Genomic DNA, 21,342 nt, shown 5'->3' with positions numbered 1-21,342 from the left:
TTATATATGTGCAAAAGCTTTACAACTGCCCCAAATGTATTCTTATTCATTTTTAAGCACCAAGTATGCATCAGGAAGTGTTCCAGTGAAAGAAAGAGGTGCAAGATGTCATAAAGGTTATATGTTCATGGAGTGTATTTATCACAAACATTTATAAATGCCGGGTACCAGCCTGCAGTTGCTTCTTTGTATATTGTCTCACTTTACCCACTCCAAACTCTGTTGGTATGATTGCTGGTATTATTACTTTGCAAATGAAGAAACCAAAGGGGCTCAGGTTGTAACATCGCCACGTTTACCAGTATGTGGCTGAGCCAAGATCTGCCCCTGTGACTCCGGCCCTCATTTCAGCCTGCACCTCATTGGACCCAAACGTCCTCGGTGAGTCCTGAGAAGTAAGGACTCCAGTGACTTGCCTGCCCAGTGGCATCGGAAGCTCTGTGAATCCAGGTGAATCTGACCCCATAGGACGGAAGTGGGCGGGGGCGGGGGTGAGGACACTCAGAACAGAGTCAGGGGCCAGGGTAGAAGGACAGACATGCTGCTATTTTGGAGCACAACCAAAAGACCAAGGAATGGCACGAACCATTTGTGTTCTAAAGCTGGAGGCCAGTGAGTCTCTCTCTCTCTCTCTCTCTCTCTCTCTCTCTCAACCCTGGCGCCGACCTTCCTGGCTCCAACTCTTAGTCCACACTGCACAGAACTCTGTGCTCCTTTGGTAAACAACCTCCCTTTCCCACTTGCGTCATCAACCTCTCTCAGAGCAAACTTCTCCAAGGGTCTCCACTTGTCCTTATCCTCCTCGTCCAACTTATCTCAAACTATCTAATATATCTAACATCCCACCAGGACCTGAGGCCCCCATGAGCGTGTAAAAGTGCTTTTCCATTGAGTTTCCAAAGTTACAGCTGATGTACTTACGCCCAGGTGCAGTCTTCCTCTTTACCCCAGGTCCTGCCATCATCCTGGGAAATGTCAATGACATCATGCATTATTCGTCTGCATCCCAGTCTTTCAGTCCTTTGACATCTGCGACTCCCGACAGGCACCTTTAACCAGGCCCCCTGGGCATCACCCTGGACTGTGTCATCACCTGAAACTTCACCTCCAAAATTCACATGCCCCACTTTCCACACACAACCTTCTATCCTCCAGCTGTCTCGCTATGTTACTGCCACTCCATCAATTCATCTTCCTAATCTGGACTATGCATCCTTTTCCCCAAAAACTACAGGGTTCCTTCTGTCCTCACCACCTTTCTTATCTAACCTACAGTCAATCCCAATATCCTTCACTCCTGCTGTCCTCTTGTCCACATTCTTGCTCTGATATCACAGAGGCAGCAGAAAACGCCGCAGTCACAGCTGGCTGCCAAACCCAACCCTCGCCTAACCCAGCTGTCATCTTGAGTCTGACTGAGTACATGGCACAGATGGGGCCACCAAATTTACCAGCTGTAACTGCATCCACAACACAGTCCAGCCATTCCACTATTTTCTCGTCATCTTTTGCATTCTTTTTTTAAATTTTTTCTAAAACAAACAAACAAACAAAAAAACCCCAAACAAACAAAAAACCCCAAACCGAATTCTACATCTGTACCTTCTGAAAGATTATTCTGTAAAAGGCTTTAAACAAAAACAGTATCTTGTCCCCCCGTCTCCATATGCCTAATTCATACTCATCACTTTCAACTTTTTAAGTGATTTTTCCTAGTATTTATCTCTATATATTATATCTGAATAACATGTTTATACTGCTATTTCTTGATATTTACATTTTAGAGCTAATAGCTTCCTACTATGGAAAATGATAAGTTTACTTTCTATAGGCTCCCTTCTAGATTACCTCTCTAATTTTTGGCTAATTCAAAATTCATTTTTCATTTTATTACAGCTACATAAATATTCACAACTGAGCAATTTCTTTACTTGTACGACTTTTTGTTTTCCCTGAACTTAATGGCTGCTTTAGTTTTTGCTTGCTTAGATTTCTATGTATATATATTTGCTAATTCTACCCCAAACTCTCTATCAGAGCACAGCTCTCTTTTCACTATGATGTAAAAGGTTTCATTGTGTTTTCCTCGAGCCCTCAATTCTCCATTTTATTCTGGACTGGTAACTTCCAGGGCTGTTCAGGGCGGTCATCCGGGAATCTCCCTTCATTATTCTAGGAAATTCCTTTGCCTCTCTCTTATGTTGGGTCCCTTTTTGCTGGACCCATCATATCTTCCTCTTTCTTGGTCTATTTTCTTATTTCTGTAAAACGCTTTTTTTTTTTTTTGAGTTTACAGAGAGAGGTGGTCAGGCGGTAAATTATCTGATATCTTCCACGCTGAAAATTTCTTCATAAAACTGATTGTTTGGCTTAATCCAAACAATCAATGTTTGGCAATGATTTCCCGCCAGGACTGTGGGACAGTTTCCTCACACAGAATTTAATGTGGCAACCACTTCCCCCAGAACTGTGAAGGCATGTAGTTTCTCTTAGTTTCCAGGGTTGCTATCAAGAAGTTCAATGTCATTTTAAACTTCAGCCATTGGTACGTGATCTGTTTGCTCTCTTGGGAAACTCTTGTTACCTCTTCTTTTCCCCACTGTTGTAAAACTTTATGCTCATTTGCCTTGGTGTGGGTCTTTTTTCATCCACTACACTGGGCACTTGGTAGGCTCGTTTAGTCTACAAACCTCATCCTACAGTTCTGGAAATTTCCTTGGAAAGTTGCTTTGATAATGTCCTCCCCTGTGATTTCTGTTTTCTTTTTATGGAACTCCTGTTATTTGTGATATCTATCTATCTATCTATCTATCTATCTATCTATCTATCTATCTATCATCTATCTGTCATCTATGATCTATCTCTTCAATCTATATATAAGACCTATATATCAATGTGTCCTTTTTGATATCTCCCATGCAAGGACAACCAATATGCTCAAGGCTGAACTCCTTGTCACCTAACAAACCTTCTTCTCAGTTCTATCTTCCCTACCTCAGTATGTCTTTTGCCCAAGCCAGTGATGTGGATCCCATCTTCATCTCCTCCCTCTTTCTTGCTTCTTTACCTGCAATAAAATGCCAAGTGCTGTGAAATGCGCATTTTATATCTCTCTTAAACTCAGTCCACTTCTTTTTGCATAGTCATTGCAACTTCTGAATGCAGACCAGTGTCACTTCTCTTGTAGAACTTTGCAGCAGCCTCCTACTCCTGCTTCTTTTCTCGTTAACTTGGTGCCATCTCATCCTTGAGACCTCAACAGAGATGTCTCTGGATGCTGCTATGATGGTCTGCGGCTACAGCTTTATGACCCTCCAGGCTGATGCCTTTCGCCTGTCCACACTCCGCATTAGACAACACGTTACACGAGAATGGTCCCCTCAGTAAATGCTAGTCAATAATGAGTTGGTTATTATCACTAACGAATCATGTTCTTCCTTCTTGGAAAATGAAATCAACCATGAAATTAGGTGAATTCCTGACACTTTGCAACCTCTTCTTATATTTGCGTTCTCGTTTCTTCTCCAGTCCCTCTCTCCCCCCACATAATAAACAGGCATGTCTTAAGCAAGTAATGAGAAGTCACGTTACACACTGTTAGAAACAAAATGAGTAAAGTCCTGAACGTTATGGATTTGTGGAAAGAAAATAATCCGGTTCTCTATAGGAATAAAGACACTGAGTGATCTATTACATACTGAGAAAATGAGAATAAGTGGGAAAAATACTTGGTATATTTGAAACTGCACAAATTTTTATTCATTGTGGCAGTGTTAGTTAGGTAAGCCAAAATGAAAGAAATGGTCTGGATTATTTGTCTCATTCTGCCCAATTATTTACTTTTACATTAATTCAAGAACACAATAAAATCATGCTTTTCAGAGCTAACACTGTCCCCATATAAATAGAAAATCCCTAACGTAGTCTATTTAGTATCAAATAAGGGCCCTCGTGTTAATATCCTATAGTTTTACTCCAAAGGCTGTATCACCCCTCTCATTTTCTGAGCTATTCATTCTTTGAAAGCTCCTAAGTGTGCTTTTATTCATTCATTCATCATGTATTTATTGGGTAGCTCCATTGTTCTTGATATGGTGTCATTCATTAGCTGTTAGAGAGTCCAAGGTGAAAAGACAAAATCCTTGTCTGCAGAAATTCATCAATTAGTGGGACATGTAAATAACTAATGACAAGATAATGTAGCAAGTGTCAGCCCAAATTTTGGATAAAGATTTTTCTCTGGGAACTCAGAGAAGCCAGGTAGGGCTTCAGTGAAGAAGGTTATGTTTGAGCTCAGATGTGAAGTATGCAGAGGACTCATTAAGCAGGAAAGGGCAGGAGAGGGAGGGGATCATGCACAAAGATACAGGTGTGAAGGGACAGAACATTCTGGAACAACAGCGGGGTATGAGGCTGGAGGGTTTACTACCTGAGTCCTGCCACTTTGCCTCTAGTCCTGTATGATCTCCAATGCCACCAGATCAAGGCACATGTCATTACCCAGTGTCCCTCTAATATATCTGAATTCCCTGGGAAATCCAATTTACTTCTAAATAAGACTGCCGTTCCATTAAATACTTATTGTACTGTGTGTGTGTGTGTGTGTGTGTGTACACACAGTTTTTTGCTTTCTTTTTTATAAATGGGAAACTACAATTGAGGTTGCCAATGAATGGAAATGATGATTAATGAAAAAAACAGGAAGTTAAGCTGTTTTGGGCCGCTATTGCTTATAGTTCAAACTAAGGTATCTGGCTAAGATGACAGATCAAGACTCAGTCACCGAATGGAAAGAAATATTTAAATAAGTTATTTCCTTTTTTATAAAAGGACATGTATTCATTGTAGAAAAATGAGAAAATACCTTTTTTTCATTTCACGATATCCTCACCCAGCAATAATCACTATGAACCTATCGAGATGCGTTATTTCAGACCATAGTACGTGTATTTATGTTTTTTCTTAATAGGATATTATAATACAGTTTTAAACTCTTTTTATTGTGAAATATAATACTTCCAACTTAGTTGTATAGTTTAACAAATAATGATAAAGCAAACACTCCTGAAAACACTACCCAAGTCAAGAACCAGCACATTAGAATTAATCAAGAATTAGGACAGTACTGGCACCACAGAAGCTGTCATGTCGCAGCATCTTCATTCCCATTCGAGGAAACCACTGCCTTGACAAGTTTGGTCATTTCTTGCTTTTCTTCATAGTTTTGCTACTCCACGGGCATCCTTCAACACTATCCTAACGTCTGTCTGTAAACTTTATATCAGTGAAATCATACTGTGTGTATTTTTTTGTCTTAACAATTTTTACTAAATATTGCATTCATAATATTCATCTGTATTACGGCAGCATATATAGCCCTAGCTCACTATCATTGCCAAACAGCCATTCACTGTGTGCATATATCACAAGTGTTCGTTTATTCTACCATTGGGGGAAGTTCGGGTTGCTTCCCCTTCCAGTTTTTACCAATTATAAGTAATGGTGCTTTGGACACACTTGTGCATGTCACTGAATGTGTGTGTGTACATTTCTCACCTACGAGCAGAATTATCAAGTTAAAGCACACGTGAACTTTACAAGATAACAGCACACTGTTTTCTGAAGTGGCTGCGCCCATTTCCCTCTTTCCCGCCAGGACTGTGGGACAGTTTCCTCACACAATCCATCTTTGTGGACGACCAGGAAGGTCAGACTTTCAGATGTTGACATTCTGATGGGCATATGCCTTGCTGGGATTTGAATTGCATTCTTCAGGTTACTCATGAAATTTAGCACCATTTTCAAATGTGTACTGAACGTTTGCTTTTTTTTCTTTTGTGTGGTATTGGCCAGGATGTTTTGTTCCTTTTTTATTTTGTACTGAGCTGTAAAAATTACAATATAGGTTTGTAAGCTTTTAAAAAATTTAATATATTATGATCATCTTTCATGATGATATATATCGACAACATTTTTTCAAGTATAAACTCATTACTAACTTGGTAGTTTAGATAACTCACAATTGAGACGGTAGCCATCATAAAAATAGAAGCTGTGGTTATAAATATTAATTACTTCTAAGTTGGAGGTGGAAGTAGGTAAAAGACATAATAGGGAGGTTATGTGGTGTATATTTGCGCATCTGTTAAGGGCCCCGGGAAACCCAGCTCTACTGTGTCCTTACCTGTGTGACCTCACGCAGGTTAAACTCTCTGAGCCTCTGTTTCCTCCTGTGTAACATGGGTGATAACAAAGCCCCTCAGGGGGTGACAGGTAAAATGGTGCCATGTGTTAAATAAAAGTGCTTAGCACAAAGCCAGGCATTTCTTAAGCATGCAAAAAACGCTCCTCGTTAACAATATGAACTTAGTTATTACAAATCTTTGTTTAGAACTTACGGGTTATAAGCACCGTGCGATTATATTCAACCATTACTGGAAGGGGGCTGTTATTCTCCTTTCTCCAATAAGGGATCTGAGGTCAAAGAGGTTAAGTAATTGAATCAAGGTCACGCGGTTATTAGTGGAGCGACCATGACCGGAATTTGGATCTAACTTTGAAACCCATTCTCTGTTTCCTCTGCCATCCAAATTCTGTGTGATCGAAACTAACAATTCCCTGTTGCTTACTAATAAAGTTGTTCTACTCAGTGGAACAAAAATCACATCTTTAGAAATATGTCCAAGGTGTCTTTTTTTTTTAAAACCTAAGAAGAGGTAGCCGATTTAAAATAAGAGGGTCCTATAACTTGTCGTTTTTTCCCCAATTGTGGGCACAAAAGCACTGCATGCTGGCAGCCAGGTAGGCTGGTCCTCTGCTGAGTGACATTGGTCACAGCGGCCATGTGAAGAGGCTCACCACGGTCAGAATCACCTGGCTTGAGGGCTACAAAAAGGGTACTGGGGTTAAGTGTGAGTCTGGCAGTCAGATGCCCAGCTGGAATGCCCAACCCTGAAATCTCCTGCTTTTGTGACCTTGGGCAAGTTACTTGATCTCTCTAACCCACGGTTCCTAATCTATAAAACAGGGTTAAGAACAGTGCTTGTGTGTCATAGGTTTGTAAGTGAGGTTGAAATGAGATGGTGGGGATGGCTAATCATACAGTAAACACTCAATAAATGCTGGCGGCTATTATTATTATTGTTACCGTTGCTCCTCAATGAACCACCACCTCAGTTTGGCCTGTTTAATATTTATGCCACTGTCCCAGCTCAGATACACAGCATGATGTTGTCACATTACTTTAAAGAGCACATACTAAATAACCAGGCATTCTATTCTTATTCATCGCCCATCTCTACTCTGCCAGGTGGACCGCTCAATGTCAGAGCTACTTCTAGGCCAGAGGACTCTGCACTTCAGGGTCCTGTCTCTGGCAGCCATATGCTGGCTTCTGATGTTCAATATAGGGTCCAGGTGACCAAGGTGAAGCCATAAAGAAACGAGATAGCACATGGTTGCAGGCAAACTGTGTGTGTGTGTTTATCTGACACAAGAACAGTTCTAGTCACATTCAGGCTTCTCTAGGGTCTCATCTTCTCCCCCAAGCACTTACACAACAAATATGGCTTCCCTTATAAGAGGAATTCTACCTCGTTTTCTCATGATCTCACACATCCTGGAGTCTTAAGTCACTGTCATATTCAGCAGTCTTAAGTCATAATCAATGTCATATTTAATCAGCCAATATTCCATGAGGTAAATGAATGTAGGATATTAGAAAAAGAAGAGGCTTTGGAGAAAGACAGACCTCAGCTCAAATCGTGAATTGGTGACATAGTCACTGTGATGCTGGGACAGTCACAGTTTGCTCCTGTTTGTAAAGGGGAGAAGAGCTACTTCACAGTGTTGCTCTGTGAGTTTAAAGCATGGAGGGCAGAGTCTGGCACATGACGCTAGGCAATTAATTGTAGCGATCACGCTCGTGGTGACGGTGGCCTTCACGATGGTCAAGAGCCTAGGCTAGTAAAGGACTCGTCGCAGCCACGCAGTCAATCAATAGCCCTCCGGAATGAGAACCAGGTGTTTGGTAAGTGGTTGGAGGTGTCAGGGAAGGAGAAAGGCATAACAGACACAGGGAACAGTGAGCGAGGAAAGACACAGGGACATAAAGTGCCTTGGCTTATTCACTTGCACCACTGGGGGGTGCAAGGTGGTGGCAGGGCAAGAGAGAAGGCTGAGGTGGTACAGAGGCACAGCTCAGGAAGGGTCTTATGTGCCAGGCAGGGAGTCTGGATCTGTGCCCGAGGGCGACGGAGAGCCCCTAAAAGGGGAGTGAAGGGCCAGATTTGCATTTAGAAGGTGAAAGGCCCCTGCCAGCACTGGGGCAGGGTGGGCTGCGTGGGTTTAGATTCATGTCAGGTAGGCTGGTTGGGTGATCACTGATCAGCAAAGTGTGGGGCCCACAGTGGTTCTCAATGCAAATATGCTAATTGATGGATTCAAGATGAAAGAAATGACTTTGCAATGGCCAAGAAACATGTTCGTCTTGTCCAGTTACCTTCCAGAAAATGGATGACTGGCATTTGTCTCTTTCTATTATGTTGGCATTTTTTTCTACACTCCTGCGAAGACAGTACTTAGGATTCGCTATTTCATCAATGTGAAGTAGCTAGAAGATCTACGTCTGGAAAGAAATGAGACGTTCTGAACAGGGACATGGAATTACACGTTCCAGGCTCATCGTGTTAAGACACGGCGCCCCACCATGGTATCAGTCTGCCTAACAATGCACGGAGAGCAGTCGGCAGACTTCTGAATCACCTACACGTCAGAAATCGCAGCACACAACTCAGCTCTGCAGGACAGTTCACATTCATTACCCCTGGACTCGCTCCTACCGCTCTGCTGACAGGCAGAGTGGGTACAACAGCAGGTGTGTAACCTTTCAATATGCGTGTGTACTCTCAAGAGAGTTAGGTGTTCGTGCTTACTTCTGAGGAGCTGCCATAAAATGAAAGGTTTCATATAGGCCTGCAGGAACACTCCCTGGTAAGGCGGGTCCCAGTGTTTTATGAATTCTCCTCTGGTACTATGGTGTGTCCTATAGTGCTTCCCAAATTACCTAAAATATGACTCTTGCTGTTGTTTCAGTGAAAGAATTTGAAAGGCAGCAGAGCAGTGTCTTCCCCCTTTACTTGGACATTCTGTGGCGTTTCAGTTCTAATTGCTAAATAGTACCGTAGGCCACTAAACTGGCAACGGAAGAGGGGGTTATCAGTTTTAAACTCAAGTGCCCGAAAAAACAAAACATCAAACTGTCTCAATGAACTGCTTAAGAGGCAGGCTTTGTGTCATGATTAAACCCCGGGTGGACCCTCAGGTAAAATTAATGACTCTGTGTGGTATTTTTTGTTTGTTTTTGTTTTCATGCTCTCTGTCTTTTGACCATTTCATGGCTTGCAAGTTCCTCCATAAAGGGTTGGAAGGGGGTGGGGGGCAAACATTTTCAAATCAGCAAGTTATCTAATTGTTAGCAGTCTCAGTCCAAGATTGTAAGGGGAGGGAGCCTTGGGAAGCTCTACTGTTTCCCAAGACAGACGCCTGCTCTTCACATACACGAAATGCTGTGCCCACCACTGTTATCTGGCAACTGCTCTTGACCCCTTGGTCTCTACTTGTGTGTTTCCTGCACACTACGTGACACAACATGCCTTTAACGCACTCACGTTTCCCACCCACAGCTCTTAGCATAACTGTAATGAAATAATTGAATATGTAAGTACGACTTTTACGTTCCTCTCTCCTGTGTCACCATCGGCTCCCCAGGGACAAAGACTGTCAGAGTCATCCAGATTCCCCAGGTCTCCAGCACAGTGCTCAGCTCAGAGAAGGGGCTCGGTAAACATGTACTGAAGGAATGGATGCCCGTCCATACCCCACCGGTCCTCACTCCCTGGAATGACTGAGTTGACTTTGGCATCACGGGTCGTGATTCACACTGCTTCCTGGCCTGCCGTGGGCGGCTGGGAGCGCGTCCCGGCAGGAACAGCAAACAGGCCTGTTAGGACACCCAGGAACGCGACTGAAACGGACAGACAGCTCCTCTGACCAGACACTAAACCCACCATATTTTCCTGTCTCTGTGACTTTAGCAAAGGAATGAGTCTCAAACTGTTTGCTCTAGTTGTTCTCCCATAAAGTTTCTTTCCAACACTCTACTCTCCTATAACTTCCTCTGTCTCAGCCTACTGCTGTTTCCCTGTTGGCTTCACCGTGACAAATAAGTTGAAGCTGTGACTGCAATTGAGACTCGGGCTCAGGGAGAGAGGACTGTCCACACCGAGCAATGACCCGTCTGCCCTGAAGAGCGCAGAGCAGCCTGATTGCTTTGAACCTGCCTCCTGCAGGCCCCACTCCTGGGAGGTTCTGACCGTCCTGAGTCAGCGTGGGCTTCCACACTGTGAGGTCTGCGCCTCTTTCAGTATCAGGAAGACAACGTGCCCTTACCGCTATTTGTATTAAAGGAGCATGCATCACAAGCTACGGTCAGAAACATGCCCAAATCATCTTGACCCAAGACCCTTGACCCTTAACCCTTGACCCAGCGGCAGATAAAGCAATCCTTTTATGTGCCCTGTCTTTTCCTAAAGCAGAGTATTTTAGTTCCACAAGCTCTCCTCACTTCCTTCATTTAAGATGTGCCCAGTAAGGGGAGACAGATGAGGCCTGGCCAGACCAGAAGGAGGCAGGGAGAACTTCCGGTCCACGTACGCATCAAAGTGCTCAGTGAACACATGTTGGTGTCATGGACAGCCGCTTGTAAATTACAGTCTGCCTAGGAATATCTAAATCTGTGGAGTTTAACGAAGAAATAAAAATCTGCCTTTAAAGTAGTAAAATTAATCTTCATGATGTGAGGTGGAGTTTCTGTAGTCTGTAGGGGAGCGGCCTCTCTGCTCCCAGAATTATTTTCCCTAGGTAGAGAGGAACCCAAACAATAAGACACCAGCTGTTCATTTGCTCTATAACCATAGGAAATCCTTCTATATCTTAGGCTGAATAAAGGAACTTTATTTTCTATAACACATCACGTCAACGGGACGGAATCAGAGGGCATAGTGACCAAGAAGTAATCTATCTTCAGATCAATATTTTCAATTGAAAATATTTTTCCTATTTGCCACAACAACAGCAAACCAGTTTGAAGTAAAGCCCGACTATTCATGTAAAATTATATGGATCGATGGACTGGGAGTGCGTGTTTGACGTGTGAACAACAGAAAGAACTTTCAGGAAAATTCTGAGGAAAATAACCTTTGAAAGACCAAGGCTAAGTTTCTAAAATTCTTGGGAACCTTCCCCCAAAGGTTAGAATAGCCATGAATAGGATGATGTGTGTGTGTGTGTGTGTGAGTGTGTGTGTGTGCACACACACACAGAGGTGCCAAAAATATGTACACGTTTTAAGAAAGGAAAGAAACTGCATTAAAATTAGAATACTACAAATGACGCTAGCATTCATTTGATCAACACCATCTTTTGAGTGAACATCATACTACACATTGCTACGTAATTCAATTCAACTTCGAAAACTAATATATAGATAACATCTCTTAACATGTGTATACATTTTTTGGGCACCTCTGGCATACGTGTGTGTGTGCGTGTGTGTTAACGTTAGCACTAAACCCAATACGTTTTCCATTGTCATTACATTGATGCCAACGGGGCGAGAGTCATTATTCACTTACAGGAAGACACTGTTATAGGAGTGGATCATATCGTACTCCTCCAGCCATGTTTAAACACAGCTCTCATCCTGTGTCTGAAAACCTGGGGAAGGAGGGGCATGGGCAGACGATGGAATTACTGCAGGGGATCTGGGGAACTATCTGCGAGGTCACCAGCATTGTCCTAGAAAGAAGAACTCAAGCTTTAAGACGTACTATTTTTCAATGATAGTTATTTCAGTAAAATGTAGTTCACTGGCCTTCATCTGGGGAAGAATATCTAAGCAGCATAGTGCTAACAGAGGTTAGGTGTCTAGGTTTTCAGTCACACAGACCAAGGCTGAGGCCTGCTCTGCTCCATAAAATCTGCATGACCCTGCATGGGAGCGTTTACTTGATTTCTCCAAGCCCAGTTTGCTCTAGAATTAAATACGGCAGTGTGCACCAACCCCTAAGCATACTGCATGGAACACAGAGTCCTTTCGTGTTTACAGCCACTGAGCGCTTTGCACTTCTACTGTGTGACTTACTTATTCATATCTGTTAGCCGTTTTTCAAACTAAATTGTATTTTTCCTATTGAATTTCAGGAGTTCTTTCAATGCATGATTGCATTGAAACATTCACACTTTGTTGCAGCATTTTCTATCAGAGTACCATTCTTCTTACCTCATGACGTCTTTTATTTTATGTCTTTCATAAAGTTCTTTCGAATTTTTGTGTAGTTAAATCTACCATTTAAAAAAATGTTTCCAGATTTCACGTCGTTTTTAGAAAGGCTTTCCCTATCTAATGAACTAATGTCCAATTAGTTTATTATTAGAAAAGGTAAGTTTTAAAAACATGCAATTAAAGTTATTGTCTATTATGCTGTTCAACGTAAGTTTTTAGAAGTCACAGAATTACAATCTTAAAAATTTGTGCTACAAAAAATGTTTCTCTCTTCTGAGGAAGTGACATGTTCTTTTCCGCCGACTGTGTTTCTGATTTTGTCATTATAGCCAGGTAGCTTCAAGTCTAGCTTTGTCAAGATTTTCTCTTTTCTGTTACTTGGATTTTTATCCTTGTAACTGTGTTTTTCTGGATCCTTTACTGCATGCTACCTGGGATCTTTTCTGAAATTAGAAAGTGGCTAAATAATAAATAAATTAGAAAATAATTAAACAAAAATAGAAAGGGATTAAATAAATAAATAATAAACAAATCCTCTTTATATTTAATTTAAACTTTTTCAGGTCATTCATTTGTAATCCATCTTACTATGAATTCTCGGTCTGCTGGATTGAACTGCAATCCAGTAGGTAAGCGGACAGATATCTATCTTGCTCTCACTCTAATTATTCGGTTACAGATCTGTCGACCTTATTGTGAGCCCCTCCCGGGTAAGGAGGGTTCTAATTATCCTCGAATCCAAGTCACCTGTGGCTTAAAGTAAGCACTGAGGTGTTTGCTGAATAAATGAACCAGAGAAAAGTCACTCACAAAAAAGCTCACAACAGAAATCTAGTTTCAGGAAGCAGCCCCAGTCCTCCCAAGGGATGTCTTATTGTGGGTACGTGTTGTATCTATAATCGTGGATGACAGTAATGAGCAGGTGACCGAAAACACAAGAGCTCGCCATCGTTAGGCTGGGATCACCACGGGGAGGAAGCAAAGCATCACAGTTTAGAGCATGTTTCCAACAGTATGAGTTAAAACAAAGGTTGGCACAACCGAGGTAGTTAAAATAACCCAACACCCCACAGTCCCTGTAAGTCCAATCATTCGGGATCTATCATTCGGGATCTAATTGCCCACCTACTTTTTCATTAGCTTGATGACGAATGAGGCAACGTGAAAGCTGACTTTGCTGTAGAAACTAGATTTAAGTTAGAAATTCTAACCAATGGAGTAAATGCAAAGCTAACATTCAGTGAATAAAATTTATCTTTTAACCACAGTAGTTTTGAAGCACAAGGAAGCCTTAGGTGATGGAGTTAGAGGGAACCTGGGAGAGAAAATCCTAAAATCTTTACAAGGAGCTTTCTGCTTCGTTTTCTATTGCACACCTTCCCCGATGTCTCAATTCCACTTTCTCTGGGTTTCTGTGCACTGACAGTGGTCCCCTTCCTCTAGGCAGGGGGACAAAATGAATGGTGGCCGCTCTCGTTATTATTGTCCTGCAGGGGATTAGGGCTCACCATCCATTCTCCCTGGCCGTAGAGTGACTTCCTGTAGTGCATTAGATGGCAAGCCGGAAACCACATGCTGGCACAGCGCTGCAGACAGATGCCTAAGTGTGAGACACGGTTGGAGCAAGTGGGCAGGGGCCCGCACTTGGGTTGCTTCTGCTGACAAGCCCCTTCGCCTGTCACACCTTTGCATCAGGTGTGGAGGGGCAGGGCACGGGCATTGTTTTGCTGGTTTGGATCAGCAGGCACAGCGTGGCTCTGGGTCAGCCCTTCTGCGGTAGCTGTTGATTCCTGGATCCCAGCTGCGGTGGCACGAGCCTGGAGACAGCCAGGGGAACGGCACTCCCGGGTCCCAGTCCAGGCAGCAGGTCCCCCTGGGATTATGGGAGTCGTTTCTGGAAGTGCAGCCTGGAGCCTGCTCCTCCACTCCTTGTAACGCTTTCGTCAGCACCCGCTTCCCTGAGCCAAATGCCATTCTGCCTAAAATAGCTTGATTCTTGTGTTTTTGTCAGCCAAACTGTGTGATTTAACAGGTTACCAGTCAGGGGAAGAGTGAGAGGCAGTTGTGATCATTTAAACATATGAAAAATGAACATGCCTTAAAACAATGGCATTATTTATTATTATTAACTTTAAATTTGAAACTCATCTGTTATCCCACTTAAATAACTGATATACACAGAAACTTTGAAAAGACATTTTAATGCAGAAAGGGCACTAACTTCAAGGCAGAAAGTCTTACCAGCAGGTGTGGACGTGGATTTTGGTGCCGGAAGCAAACTCCTTCGGGGCACTGTCACACTGGAGGGCGCTGGGGGGGCCACCCGGCTGGCTCCCTTGGGTGCATCTTTGGAGGGCACAGCTGCCTTCAGAGCTGGCTGGTCTTCGTTCCCAAAGGCTGAACCTGTGGGAGGCGGTCAGCATGTTAATTACATCTTCATGAAAAATGGATGCACTGCTTGCCATTTGCAGTTGCCAACAAATCCTGTTTTAGAACTTGACCTGACTCTCAGCAAGTGGCCTTGAAAAGCATTTTTCTGGCACCGAGTGTGGAAAAGAGCACCGTTCAGTCAGCACATAAAAGTCGTTCATTCAGATCCGTGCAAGGGGCTCCACAAAATCCATGAGCAGCCTCACTCCTCACATGATTTTACACGCACACACACACACAGGTGGGTGTGCAACTGTATATGTATATGATAAGCATATACTTGATAACTCACAGAAGATGGGCAACTCTTTTGAGTAACAGGGTGAGTGACCCAGGAGAGGTGAGAATAAGAATACACACATGCACCGTTAGTCCAGGTGCTTGATTTCAGAAGCTCCCTGAAACCCAGCTAATCCTACCTGCAGAATAAGAAGCTTGGGATGAACGAAGATGGGTAGGAAGCATGGAGACAGAGAATCCCTTTGAAACTCATGAGGTTTCTTGTTCAAAAAGCCAAGGCCTCACCTAACTGAGAGGACTCTGAATTAGATCCTAGTTTATTTCAAAGGCAGAAGACATTTATTCATAATTTCAGTTCACTATTCAACATAAAAACAGACTCCTTGTCTATGAGATGGTTTGTTTATCATCAACTGCCCTGACGCTAGGGAGGCATGGCAAACTGGCATATGTGTGAGATTTAAATGTGCAAAATGGTTGTGGTCCAAACTTTTCTTCTAGATCTTTCCAAACCTACAGACAACGACCCCACCATCTATTCCCTGTTAAGGGATAAATCTTCTAAATATACCTCTGTGTACAGCTTCGAGGCCTAATTTACTAAAGTAAATAAATAGAGAGCCTGAAAGTAATGAGATTACTGCTTGTTTGGGATAAAACCATCCAGTCGTAGGAACGTGACCATTTACCGTGGAAAACAAGCAATGACAGCTGGAAGAAGCATACAAAATTTTAGTGAAAGATTAAATTTTTTGTTTTCATCATTTTAAACGGATAGTCATAACATTCTATTCAGATGGAGCCTGCATGAAAATGATAACATTATTAAAATGGTTTTAGTGTTCAAAACATTGACAACCACTTAAGAGTAAGAGATTATTGCTTTCTTCCCTCTGAAGACCTGCAAGTCTGTTTAAAATCAGTGAGATCTGTTTAGTTTCTAACGAAAAGTGTATTTAAAAATGAAAAATAAAAAACGTGCTATTTCCTAACATAGAACCTATGCCCTATACATCTTTTAAGACGCTGGGATTCTAATTTTGATCTGATCAAAATTAGAGCCAGAAGAATGCATTTCATCTATGCAAACAGAACAAAAGTACTGAAACTCTACCCAAAGCCTCTGCACTGTGTGCTGGATATCAGGAAAAAAAGCAAGCACGTGTTTGATCCATGTACCTGCAGAATAGTGAACCTTATCTTCTGAATCATAGAGCAGGTCCCCAGTCTAATCCTGGAACTCAGTGAATCTCTGGAAACGTGTAGGACATTTCAGATGAGCATGTGGGACTGAGCCCCTAAAAGTATGTCACATGGCATTAGCTCATGCTTAGCCTGCTATTGACATATTTCCAGAATAATTTACTCACCAAAATGAGTAGTAGAAGCTGAATCGAGTGCAAAACCTTTCACACTGAGTCTTTTATTTAATAATTTATTACAGTTTCTTGAGAAGGGAAATATCTCACGTCATTTGTGGAGTTCAAATGTCCTTTTCTCAAATCTTCTTGTGCCTGGTCTCATTCTCTTACATGAAATTTGTTATTCAATGAATATGTCAATTTAAAGATTTGGCCACTTTCCAGGCTGGGAAGTAATCTGGCTGTTTGAAATATGAGGTGTCAAGGAAGCTATGAACACCCCTCTGAGAGAGGTTTCTGCATTACCAAAAAATAAAATAAAGTAATAGAATGAAATAAAGTACAACTCTATTACTGTCCATTGTTGTGGGATACAGCTGGCGGTAAACAGTACTACACTTTGAAAAACAGCTTAAATGGGCCAATAATGAAAGACACATTACTTGACAAATGAAAAGTACTCTGGAGACTTTCTGTCAAGATGGCAGAGTAGGTAAACGCTGTGCTCACTTCATCCCATGATCACATCAAAATTACAGCTAAATTATAGAACAACCACACTTGAGAACCCCCTGAAGACTAGCTGAAGAGAACTCCTACAACTAAGGATATAAAGAAGCCACGTTGAGTCTGAATGTTGAATGTTAACTGTAATTGAAAAATAAAAAATTTTAAAGTACTCTAAATTTGGAAGCGGTACTGAATTCTGCAAGTGCTCTTGGTACTTCAGAACAGTGCACATAATAGGAAAGCACTGCTTCATAAGAGGAAGGACACAACTGGAAACAAACAAATTGTGCTTGTGTGAACCAGAAAAATGTTTTTTTCTGAAGGATTCAGCCAGTGGAAGTGGTTCATGTGTCTAATTCAGTCATCTCATCCCCAACCAACCTGAAACTACTCTGGCATGAATGAGCCAGATGGTAAATGGTGTAGGCTTGGGACTGAGACGACCAGGGTGAGGAAACCACCTCCTCTGCCTCCCAGCTCTCTGCACCTTTTTCTCTGCACATTTAGTGGGGATGATGATAATGGACCTCAAAGAGTTGTTCTGGGAATTTTCAAAAGCTAATGCAAGTGAATTTTTCAAAAGTCGATGCAAGAGTAAGTATGAAAGAAAAACACTTAGAGTACTGTCTGGTGCATGGAATGCTGTGATGTATTAGTCATTGACACTTACAAATTCCTTTTAAGTCTACCAGCTAGTCATTATAGTAAATCAGTTTTTCATAGGAACTTGGAAAGTGTTCATAAATTTATGTCAATGGGCTGCTCTCAGTGAGAAGAGAGGAAAGGGCTGAAGTAAATCTGGTAGTAACTGCAGGATGAAAGGCTAAAGGGAAGAATGACAGTGTGACTGTCTTTACAAAATATGATGAACTATTTCAGACAAAGGAAAAGATGAGAATGAGAACATAATGGACCACCAAGCTTCAGAAATACAAAACACAGCCGATTACATACCCGTGAAATTGCTGGGACAGAGGGCACGAGCGTGTTCCACTTCCCTAGAGATTCACATGGCTTTCCAAATTGCTAGTTGCCATTCACACTAACCACAGCTCGTGGCTGTCAGACTTTAATTAATTAGTAATTAATTTGGTTTTGATTTCTATGTTTCTAACAGGTAGTGAGGTTGAACATTTTTTTCGCATAGGTGTGTGCTATTTCTTCCATAAGATACCCATTCATAAATTTTTGTCCATTTTCTCACTGAAATGTTCTGCCTTTCTAGTCGATATACAAGAGTTCTTTGAATATTTTGGCTACTGAGCCTTAATTGGTATATATTCAAATGTTCTCCCAGTCTTTGGTTTGTAGTCTTCATACTTACGGTGTCTTTGTTCAGAAGTCTTTTTTCTTTTCTTTTCTTTTTTTTAAAGGAGGGCGCAGCTCATAGTGGGCCATGTGGGGATCGAACTGGCAACCTTAGTGTTATTAGCTCCATGCTCTAACCAACTGAGCTCACCAGCCACCCCAGAAGTCTTTCATTTTAATGCAGTTGATTTTTCTTACTCTTTTCTCACCTGATTGTACTTTACGTATCCTGGCTTTTCATTCCCTATCTGATGTCATAACGATGTTCTCCTATGTATCCTTCCAAGAGTTTTAAAGTTTTGTTTTTCACATTTAGGTCATTAATTCACCTGGCATGGGGCATGGGGGATTTTTCGTTGCATGGCATCGGATTTTTCGTTGTTTTCTTTATAGACAGCCAACTCTTCTGGCCCTGCGTGTTACAGTCATCTTCTCTGCCACATTGCCAGCTGTCCTACGTCAATTTTCCATATAGGCATGATTATTAGGGTAAGCTAACAACCCCCAAATTTCAATAACTTAACAAAACAAAGGTTTATTTATTGACCATGAATCATCTAACACAGGGACTCTGAATGGTCTGCTGTCCTGGGGTTTTCTACTCCAGGCAGGAACTCAGGGATCCAGGCTCCCTGTGTTTTGCCATTCTCTAGGGTTTCCCAAGAGACCTTAATCTTCAGCTGATACATGGGGAAACAACGAATTGTTCATGGGAGGGTTTTATGGGCCAGGCTGGAAGTGTTGTGTGTCACTTCTGCCTTCATCCCACTGGCTAGATGGGAACTCAGCCACATAATAGACTGGGCGATGTAGTTTAGTTTATGTCCAGAAGAAAGGAAACGGTTTTATGAGCACCTATCCACATGAGGCTCTATTCCTGAGCAATGTATTCTGCTTCATTGATCTCTTTGTCTATCACTGGCCAATACCATACTGTATTTAGTTACTCCAGTTTACAACCAGGAATGGTATACTGCACTAGAAAAAGACAAGTACCATCAACCTTGTTCTTTTACTTTACAAATTGTCTTGGGTAGCCTTGGCCCTTTCCCTCATATATAAATTCTAGAATATATTTGTCAACTTCCTTGAAAAGTGTTCAGAATTTTCAATGGACAAAATTAAGTCTTTTTCTCAACTACACCCTAATTGAATGAAGAGCAATCACAGATTTCACTAAGATCAGCAAATATATGCTGACCACTGATATACTCTAGGAGCCATGTTAGATGACAGAAATACAGAGAAGTCTGAATCCCATGAAAAACTAAACTTCAAAACAGGTGGTTCCAAAAAGGAGCGGCACTACTCTGTAGGGGATCAAAATTTGTGCGTATTTGGGCTCAAGGGATACTGGTATTTAGTGGATGGGGTTGTCAGTACATCTGTTCAGAAGCCACTCAGCAATATCAGAAAACATGAAAAAAAGGGGTTAATAAATGTTAGCTGAGGGGTATGAAATAGGGAGAAAAGAACCTTTTTTGATAAACAATCATGTGTGATAAAGGGCATCTCCCTATACTATTGCTAACTCTGTGAGATGCCAGCCCATCTCCTTAACTCGCTTCCCTTTTCCATGCTGGTGGTACTTCCTGGCTTGTCACAGTATCACCACCGAAGCTGGAAGGTGTTCCTCTACTCATAGCTGTGACTAAAGCACCACAGCTTCCTGCTCCCCTGCATGACAGTGGCCCATCTTTCATAGATATCCAAATTGTCATATCCTCAACTTACTATTTGGAAGGTAAGATCTCCTTTATTAGAGTGGGAGGATTTGCAAGGTATATTATTTTGCATGGTCTGGAAGCCAGAAACATAAAACCTAGTTACTCTACACTTTTCTCTTTAAACCACCAGGACCACGTGGCTTGTTCAGCCCCAAATTCTAGGAGAAAGCAATCTTCTTATTCTTCCCCCTAGAGTTCATTCCCCATATGCTTAAATACCCTAAGTAATTAATGCTGTCTGTCAAAATCTCATGGAGTGGGACCACTACCTTACACCATATGCAAAACTAATTTAAAATGGATCAAAGACCTACATGCAAGGGTCAAAATTATAAAACCCTTAGAGGAAAACATAGGTGTAAATCTTGATGGTTTTAGGATTAGGCAATCGTTACTTAGATATGACACCTAAAACACAGTAATCAAAGGAAAATATGCAAATTAGGCTTCATCAAAATAGAAATGTTTGTGCTTCAGAGGACTCTATTAATAAAGTGAAATGAGAATGCATAGAACTGAAGAAAATATTTGCAAATCACATATCTGATAAGAGTCTAGTATACAGAATATATAAAGAGATTTTATAACTCAACAATAAAAAGACAAATAACCCAATTGGAAATGAGCATAGGATTTGAATAGATATTTCTCCAAAGAAGATATGTAATAGCCAATAAGCACAAGAAAAGATGCCCAACATTAGTCATGAAGGAAATACAAATCAAAAGTGTGAAGCACTACTTTATACGCACTAGGACGGCTATAATAAAAATGCAGACAATAACAGGTATTGGAGCCTCCATACATTTCTGGTGGGATTGTGATATGGTGCAGCTGCTGTGGAAATAGTTTGGAAATTTCTCACCATGCAAAACATAGTTATCATATGACCCAGCAGTTCTACTCTTAGGTGAGTGGCCAAGAGAACTGAAAATGTGTGTCCGTACAGAAACTTGTACATGGATGGTTGTAACAGCATAATTGACAATCACCAAAAAGTGGGAACAACCCATATTCCATCAGTTGCTAAATGGATAAACAAAATGTATTCATCTCGAAACCCTCTCCCCCTTTTCATCTATTCCCACCAAATTAGGTGTGAGTTGAAGCTGTTCTGATCCTACATTACAGAGAGAGGAAGACAAGCAAATTCAGGCCAGAAAAGGCTGTGCTAAAGGTAGGCATGGGGCAGAGGAAGGTTTGATTTATAGGATTTATAGGCTACTTGATCCCCCCTATGAAATAGGAAGTGGTGCCTACTCAACCTTCTCAAAAGGACAATTCTGACTATAACTGAAGTCGTGATGAGAAGTTTGGGTTTCTGATCCATATTCCAATGCTCTTTTCACTACTTCATTTATTGGGACTGTCAATAGCTGAGCCGGAATTTTAAAAAGGAAGAAAGAACGGCGGCGAGGACAAA

The 21,342-nt window shown here is 41.7% G+C and overlaps 1 protein-coding gene across 1 annotated transcript in view; it reads right to left on the bottom strand.

Annotated features, from left to right (window-relative positions):
- The window catches only part of MTUS2 (microtubule associated scaffold protein 2), a 508,660-nt gene that overhangs the window by 134,499 nt on the left and 352,819 nt on the right, over positions 1 to 21,342 (bottom strand). Inside the window, exon 6 of the mRNA XM_033104383.1 lies at positions 14,585 to 14,746. Coding sequence (XP_032960274.1) covers positions 14,585 to 14,746 — 162 coding nt within the window. The remainder of the gene's footprint in view (positions 1 to 14,584; positions 14,747 to 21,342) is intronic.

The sequence above is a fragment of the Rhinolophus ferrumequinum genome, chromosome 4, assembly GCF_004115265.2.
Source record: "Rhinolophus ferrumequinum isolate MPI-CBG mRhiFer1 chromosome 4, mRhiFer1_v1.p, whole genome shotgun sequence".
NCBI lineage: Eukaryota > Metazoa > Chordata > Mammalia > Chiroptera > Rhinolophidae > Rhinolophus > Rhinolophus ferrumequinum.
This window is presented reverse-complemented; position numbering and strand designations above follow the sequence as displayed.